Genomic DNA, 8,987 nt, shown 5'->3' with positions numbered 1-8,987 from the left:
TGAATTAGGAGACTTGATTGGTGCTTGGATTTTGATGTTAGAACATGTGTATATGTCAATTATATGCGATATATCATATACGATGCCTAATTGTATACTTATGTTTTCAATTTTTCATGATTTAAGAAAAACACTAAATGGGGCTTAGCTTCGCTATAGCTTTTCATAGCTTCTGACTGAGCCGACTAAATGGCATAGCCCGCTATTTAGAACATTGGGTTTTTTGCTCAGTGACACCATAATAAAATTCTCGATCATAGCTCATAAAATTAAAGTACTACTCCCTCCATTTCAAAATATAGCGTGCCCATGCTTTTCGAGGTTCAACTTTGATCATAAAACGAACCAACGAGACCGACTGCGGCGGAGCAAAAATTATAACAGTGAATTCATATTCAAAAGAAGTTTTCAATTATATAATTTTTGTTCCCGCCGCAGTCGGTCTCGTTGCTTAAATTTATGATCAAAGTTGAAGTGCGAAAACCGAGAACACACTATATTTTGAAACGGATGGAGTATATATTGCTGTAACCAAAGGCACGATAAAAATTACATGCATCTTTCTTCAGGAAAAAAAAACTAGGTGTACAAACAATCGCCCACACATTGCTGCAGGGCTGCCCTTTAATCACAAATTCACAAAGAAGAACCAGAATCATGTACTGTATCCAAGAAAAAGATATCCATATCAACAATGGATGCCCGGCGGGGATCAGTAGCGGCTGCACTCTGCGGGGAGCCCCTGCGGGAACCTGTACCCATCCTCGCAGTAGTTGTAGCGCATGTAACTACGCTCCGCCCACTTGACGGTGCCCCACTCGGCGCCGTCGAGCTGCTTCTTCATCCACCTGCTGCTGCCGGCATGGCACGCGCCGCCGCTGACGCAGGCGTTGGCGTAGAAGTTGCGGTAGGAGACGACGAAGGGCGCGTTGGACCAGTTGATCGGGATCTTGCCCTTCTCGGTCGCCCAGTAGCTGCCGTCCCACAGCGTGGCGTGCAGCCTCATGGGCCTGGAGCTAGGGTAGGGGAGGCCGGCGAAGCGCTTGAAGGACCGGATGAAGAGGTTGTCCACCTTGAAGAGGATGTTCTCCGGGTTCCAGATGATCGTGTAGGTGTGGTAGTCGGCGGCGGGGTCGAACCAGAGGTCGAATTGGTGCTCCTTCTTGCCATCGCCGTTGGCCCACACGTTGGTGTTGAGTACAACCGGGTGGCCCGTCGAGTTGCCCATGAACTCCATGTCGATCTCGTCGCGCCACTCGTCGTCACCGGAAGAAAGCTGCAATTAACAGCAACGCAGGATCAGCTAAAAATATAAAGATCGATAGGGCGAGTTTAATGTTGGTCCTTAACGAAATTAATTAAGCTGGTCGACTTACGTAGAAGCAGGACACGGTGCCGGCGGAGTTTCCCGGGATGAGCTTCATCTGGATGCTGAACTCACCGTAGAGAAACTGCTCCTTGGAGTTGAAGCCGGCGGCGCCGGATTGCTGGTTGAGATTGAGCATCACCACCTCCTGGCCCGAGGCGTCGTACCCCGTCCGGACGGTGCCGTCCGTGTTGAACCTCTTGTCCAGCCAGGACTTGGCCGAGGCGGCCTGCAAGAGCGCCAGGGCCACGGCGAGCACATCCAGAAAACGCCGTGCCATGGTGGATGCTATGGACTAGAGCTTCTTGGAATCAAATGTGCATACAAAGTGGAGTGCCTTGTATGGTGTGTGGTGAGAAGAAGCACGGGAGATATCGCGGTTTTATAGTGGTGCCGTCCAGCTGCTGTGGCCCTGCCTGTTGATGCATGGGGCACATCTTTTTGCATGCATGCATGATCGACCGGGTGGGCGCGAAGGCCGTTACAATTATTAGGGCAGCACATGGAAAGAATCTGCCATAATTTCTCGTGCTAACGTACATTTGCGGCTTCATGAGGTGCGTTAAAGGAACACTGATGAGATTCGCAAGAAAAGGGAGCACTGATGATGGAACTGCTGATTAAATCCATCAGCAAAGCAAAGGTCAAGTGGTGGAATCCAGGCCAGTGACACGTACGTAAGCACCGCCACCGATTATGGCTCGTCAATTTCGATCATCATTCATTGTTTTTTTTTTGTTTTTTTTTAGGGTGATCATCATTCATTGTCATAGGTGTGATCGTCGGCTAACCGCCTCCTCGCGCTCCCGCGTCAAATCAAACAAAGTTGTTAAAGGACATGCCATGTTACTAGCATTGCATAGTACTCCCTCTGTAAACTAATATAAAAATGTTTAGAATATTAAAATAGTGGAGGGAATACTCCGTAACTAAACTGTAACAACCTTCGCGCCCACCCGGTCGATAATGCATGCATGCAAAAAAATGTGCCCCGAATAAAGCACATGAAGATACCGCAAAAAACCGTGGTCTCTCCACTCTCCAGCGAAGAGGTCGGCACACTTTGGCGAAAGTGTCAACGGACGAAGTAATAGGAGACGGTGCCCTACATATGTACATGCATGTCAGGTCGATCAGTTCGTTATATATTACAGTATTTTATATCGGGATTGTTAAATCTCAATGCTATTTTAGTAACATCTTACATGAAGATTCGTGCAATTTTTTTCTAGTTTTTCTATTTTCTTTCTTTCATGTTATGGCATTTGACTCAGACTTAATTAAATTTCAGTCGACTGAAATCTAGCCACACTTATTTTATATATCACTACTAGGAAAAGGGCTATAGATGATATGGCCACTAATGGCACACCAGATATGTGGTGCGCCATTACTATATAGTAATGGCGCACCATGAGTTGGTGCACCATTAGTGTTGTAGACACTATGGCGCACCAGACCCACGGTGCGCCACTAGTAACAAATATATATATATAAATATATATATATATATATATATATATATATATATATATATATATATATATTTTTTCCTTCCAGGGCATGGCTGGCGTCCACCTGATGATGGGTGGATAAAAATCAACACTGACGGAAGCATTGCTATGGAAGCGCGGCGAGGTGGAGTTGGAGGCGTGGCTAGATCTCCCACGGCCCTGAGAGCTGCCCGGTGTAAACCGTATTCAGGTATTACAGACCCTCTCGTAGCTGAAGCACTTGCAGTTCGTGATGGAGTTATCTTTGCAAAGCTTCGAGGCTACGATAAAGTTGTCATTGAGACAGACTGTATGGAGATAGTTGATCTCTGGAACTCGCGTCAGGCTCATCGAGCAGTGGTGGCGCCTATCTTGTTCGAGATTGGGGAGCATGCTTGTAGTTTTTCTTCTTTCCTTGTTCAACATGTATGTAGATCAGCAAACTTTTCTGCCCACCTTTGTGCCAAGCAGGCTAGCACTTTGGAGGTTACAGATTGCTGGTTAGACGTTATTCCGAGTTTTCTTGTAACTAGCCTCCTGGCGGATGATGCTGGGGCGGTTGATGTTGAATAAAGCTGCCCAAATTTCCCCGCAAAAAAAATTAATAGTTTAACTAGTAATGGCGCACCTGCCACCCAGTGCGCCACTACTATAATTTGTTTTGCAAAACTAATAATGGCGCACCTCAAGCCGACGACCCACCGCACCCTCCCCCGCTCCACCGCCGCCGAGGACCCACCGCACCCTCCTTCGCTCCACCGCCACCGCCGCCGACACCCCGCACCCTCCCCCGCTCCACCGCCGCCGACGACCCCCCGCATCCTCCCCCGCTCCACTGTCACAAATGAATGCAACTAAAAATCCAAAAAAAAACAAATTTGATTATATTTTCAAATAACAAATTTGATGATATTTTCAAATAACAAATTTGATGATATTTTTAAAAAAATTATTACTGTTTTTATAAAACTTTATTACTGTTTCATATTCATATGCATTTTCTAAAAAATTATTAGATGCAACAAAAATAATAATAATAAGTTACTTATGGCGCACTGTCGGTGTCAAAACCGCCAGATCTCAGGTAGGGGGTCCCGAACTGTGCGTCTAGGCCGGATGGTAACAGGAGGCAGGGGACACGAAGTTTTACCCAGGTTCGGGCCCTCTTGATGGAGGTAAAACCCTACGTCCTGCTTGATTAATATTGAAGATGTGAGTGTTACAGGAGTAGAACTACCACGAGATCAGAGAGGCTAAACCCTAGAAGCTAGCCTATGGTATGATTGTATATTGTGATTGTTGTCCTACGGACTAAAACCCTCCGATTTATATAGACACCGGAGAGGGTTAGGGTTACACAAGGTCGGTTACAAAGGAGGAGATATCCATATACGTATTGCCTAGCTTGCCTTCCACGCCAAGTAGAGTCCCATCCGGACACGAGACGAAGTCTTCAATCTTGTATCTTCATAGTCTAACAGTCCGGCCAATGGAGATAGTCCGGCTGTCCGGAGACCCCCTAATCTAGGACTCCCTCAGTAGCCCCTGAACCAGGCTTCAATGACGATGAGTCCGGCGCGCAGTTGTCTTCGGCATTGCAAGGCGGGTTCCTTCTCTGAATACATCACAGAAGTTGAATACGAGGATAGTGCCCGACCCTGCAAAATAAGTCCCACATTTCACCATAGAGAGAATAATGTTTTTTCGCAGATCTAATTTGCTGGCTTGTTTTGACAGCATGACGTTATGTCATGGCCCGGTGATTATTCGAACCGTTTCTTTTAACCAGCCCCGCACATAACGCGAGGCAGTTTTTCGACACGTCCTGTCAAAGCAGAGACCGTGTCCCCTTATTACGGGATTCTCATCAATACGGGCGTGGGTAACCCAACCGCGCCATCAATTGCGGGGCTTGGGGGATAAGCGAGTTTTACTAGGCAAGTGGGGACGTTTAATTTTGTCCGCCCATATAAAGGGATAAGGATTCACCTTTCTATCCACGCCTTCTTCCTCCTCTGCTCATCCGTTCCCGCATACTCGAACTCTAGCGCCCAAGTCCTCACTTCCATCTCAACCTTCTCCAACCATGTCCGGAGCGAGAGGCAAGTGGATAGTCTCCTTCGTCATGGAGGGAGACATCAAGAAACTGAGGAGAGCCGGATACCTGCACGACGACATCGCGCACCGGCTCCCAGATGAGGGACAACTCATCCCCACCCCTGAGCCCCATGAGAGGGTGGTATTCCTCACCCATTTCCTCCGCGGACTAGGATTCCCTCTCCATCCCTTCGTCCGGGGGCTCATGTTTTATTACGGTCTGGATTTCCATGATCTATCCCCAAACTTCATCCTCAACATCTCGGCGTTTATCGTCGTGTGCGAGGCCTTCCTCCGCATCAAGCCCCACTTCGGCTTATGGCTGAAGACCTTCAATGTCAAGCCGAAGGTAGTGAGCAGCCGCCAGGTGGAGTGCGAAGGCGCCATGGTGGGCAAGATGCCCAACATCACATGGCTCGAGGGCACCTTCGTGGACACCATAAAGAGGTGGCAATCGGAGTAGTTCTATATCACCGAGCCGCGCGACCCCGCATGGGTAGCGGCCCCCGAGTTCCGATCCGGCATCCCCATGCGGCTCACCTCCTGGAAAGAGAAGGGCCTGTCCTGGGTAATTCAAAAGAGCTGTTGGAAATATGCCCTAGAGGCAATAATAAATTAGTTATTATTATATATTTCATTGTTCATGATAATCGTTTATTATCCATGCTAGAATTGTATTGATAGGAAACTCAGATACATGTGTGGATACATAGACAACACCATGTCCCTAGTAAGCCTCTAGTTGACTAGCTCGTTGATCAATAGATGGTTATGGTTTCCTAACCATGGACATTGGATGTCGTTGATAACGGGATCACACCATTAGGAGAATGATGTGATGGACAAGACCCAATCCTAAGCCTAGCACAAAGATCGTGTAGTTCGTTTTGTAAAGCTTTTCTAATGCCAAGTATCATTTCCTTAGACCATGAGATTGTGCAACTCCCGGATACCGTAGGAGTGCTTTGGGTGTGCCAAACGTCACAACGTAACTGGGTGGCTATAAAGGTACACTACAGGTATCTCTAAAAGTGTCTGTTGGGTTGGCACGAATCGAGACTGGGATTTGTCACTCCGTGTAAACGGAGAGGTATCTCTGGGCCCACTCGGTAGGACATCATCATAATGTGCACAATTGACCAAGGAGTTGATCACGGGATGATGTGTTACGGAACGAGTAAAGAGACTTGCCGGTAATGAGATTGAACAAGGTATCGGATACCGACAATCGAATCTCGGGCAAGTACAATACCGCTGGACAAAGGGAATTGTATACGGGATTGATTGAATCCTCGACATCGTGGTTCATCCGATGAGATCATCATGGAACATGTGGGGGCCAACATGGGTATCAAGATCCCGCTGTTGGTTATTGGCCGGAGAGTTGTCTCGGTCATGTCTGCATGGTTCCCGAACCCGTAGGGTCTACACACTTAAGGTTCGGTGACGCTAGAGTTGTTATGGGAAATAGTATGTGGTTACCGAAGGTTGTTCGGAGTCCCGGATGAGATCTCGGACATGACGAGGTGCTCCGGAATGGTCCGAAGGTGAAGATCGGTATATTGGACGAAGGGTATTGGAGTCCGGAATTGTTCCGGGGGTACCAGGTAATGACCAGTGTGTCCGAAAGGGGTTTCGGAGGCCCCGACAAGCGTTGGGGGGCCTTATGGGCCAAGGGGAGAGAGCACATCAGCCCATTAAGGGGCTGAGCGCCCCTCCCACCCCATCTCACGTAACCAGGAGTGGTGGGGGCGCCACCCCTAGGGCAGCCGCCCCTCCTGGCTTGGGGGGCAAGTTTCCTAAGGGGTGGGGGCGCCCAAACCCATCTAGGGTTTCCCCTGTGGCCGCCGCCCTCCCCTAGGGAACCCTAGGGCGCCTCCCCCTCCTCCCTTTCCCCTATATATAGTGAGGGAGAGAGAGGGCAGCCGCACCCTTCCCCTGGCGCAGCCCTCTCCCTCATCCAACACCTCGTCCTCCTCCGTAGTGCTTGGCGAAGCCCTGTCGGAGAACCACGAGCTCCATCACCACCATGCCGTCGTGCTGTCGGAGTTTTCCCTCAACTTCTCCTCTCCCCTTGCTGGATCAAGAAGGAGGAGACGTCCCCGGGATGTACGTGTGTTGAACGCGGAGGTGCCGTCCGTTCGGCACTAGGATCATTGGTGATTTGGATCACGACGAGTACGACTCCATCAACCCCGTTCACTTGAACGCTTCCGCTTAGCGATCTACAAGGGTATGTAGATGCACTCCCCTCTCCCTCGTTGGTAGATGACTCCATAGATTGATCTTGGTGATGCGTAGAAAATTTTAAAATTCTGCTACGTTCCCCAACAGTGGCATCATGAGCTAGGTCTATGCGTAGTTTCTATGCACGAGTAGAACACAAGAGTGGGCGTCGATTTTGTCAATTTACTTGTTGTTACTAGTCTTATCTTGATTCGACGGCATCGTGGGATGAAGCGGCCCGGACCGACCTTACACGTACTCTTACGTGAGACTGGTTCCACCGACTGACATACACTAGTTGCATAAGGTGGCTAGCGGGTGTCTGTCTCTCCCACTTTAGTCGGATCGGATTCGATGAAAAGGGTCCTTATGAAGGGTAAATAGAAATTGGCATATCACGTTGTGGTTTTCGCGTAGGTAAGAAACGTTCTTGCAAGAAACCTATAGCAGCCACGTAAAAACTTGCAACAACAATTAGAGGACGTCTAACTTATTTTTGCAGCATATGCCTTGTGATGTGATATGGCCAAAAGGATGTAATGAATGATATATGTGATGTATGAGATTGATCATGTTCTTGTACTAGGAATCACGACTTGCATGTCGATGAGTATGACAACAAGCAGGAACCATAGGAATTGTCTTAATTTATTTATGACCTGCGTGTCAACATAAACGTCATGTAATTACTTTACTTTATTGCTAAAGCGTTAGCCATAGTAGTAGAAGTAATAGATGACGAGACAACTTCAAGAAGACACGATGATGGAGATCATGATGATGGAGATCATGGTGTCATGCCGGTGACAACGATGATCATGGAGCCCCGAAGATGGAGATCATAAGGAGCAAAATGATATTGGCCATATCATGTCACTATTTGATTGCATGTGATGTTTATCATGTTTTACATCTTATTTGCTTAGAACGACGGTAGCTTAAATAAGATGATCCCTTGTGATAATTTCAAGAAAGTGTTCCCCCTAACTGTGCACCGTTGCGAAGGTTCGTTGTTTTGAAGCACCACGTGATGATCGGGTGTGATAGATTCTAACGTTCGAATACAACGGGTGTAAGACAGATTTACACAAGCAATACACTTTGGTTGACTTGACGAGCCTAGCATGTACAGACATGGCCTCGGAACACAGAAGACCGAAAGGTCGAACATGAGTCGTATAGAAGATACGATCAACATGAAGATGTTCACCGATGTTGACTAGTCCGTCTCACGTGATGATCGGACACGACCTAGTAGACTCGGATCATGTTTCACTTAGATGACTAGAGGGATGTCTATCTGAGTGGGAGTTCATTAAATAATTTGATTAGATGAACTTAATTATCATGAACATAGTCTAAATTGTCTTTGCAAATATGTTGTAGATAAATAGCTCACATTGTAGCTCCCTGTTTCAATACATTCCTAGAGAAAGATTAAGTTGAAAGATATTGTAAGCAATGATGCGGACTAGGTCCGTAGTCCAAGGAGTGTCCTCACTGCTACACAGAAGGCTTACGTCCTTGATGCACCGCTCGACGTGCAAACCCCTACAACGTCGTCTGTGGATGTTGTGAACACCTGACAGACACATCCTGATGACTACTTGATAGTTTAGTGCACCATACTTTACGGCTTAGAATCGGGATTCCAATGACGTTTTGAACGCCAAAGAACATATGAGATGTTCCAAGAACTGAAATTGGGATTTCAGGCTCATGCCCGTGTCGAGAGGTGTGAGACCTCTGACAAGTTCTTTTGCCAACAAGATGGAGGAGAATAGCTCAGCTAGTGAGCATGTCCT

The 8,987-nt window shown here is 47.5% G+C and overlaps 1 protein-coding gene across 1 annotated transcript; it reads right to left on the bottom strand.

Annotated features, from left to right (window-relative positions):
- Positions 1-695: 695 nt before the first annotated feature.
- On the bottom strand, positions 696-1,718 carry LOC125537800 (xyloglucan endotransglycosylase/hydrolase protein 8-like). Its single transcript, XM_048701110.1, has 2 exons — positions 1,377-1,718; positions 696-1,276 (listed from the first exon to the last, which is right to left on the bottom strand). Exons 1-2 carry the CDS (start codon positions 1,644-1,646, stop codon positions 713-715), a joined length of 834 nt encoding a protein of 277 aa, XP_048557067.1. The 5' UTR covers positions 1,647-1,718; the 3' UTR covers positions 696-712.
- Positions 1,719-8,987: the final 7,269 nt, after the last annotated feature.

This window comes from Triticum urartu, chromosome 2, assembly GCF_003073215.2.
Source record: "Triticum urartu cultivar G1812 chromosome 2, Tu2.1, whole genome shotgun sequence".
NCBI classification, from domain to species: domain Eukaryota; kingdom Viridiplantae; phylum Streptophyta; class Magnoliopsida; order Poales; family Poaceae; genus Triticum; species Triticum urartu.
Note: the sequence above shows the minus strand (reverse complement) of the source record. Positions and strands in the feature narration are given on the sequence as shown.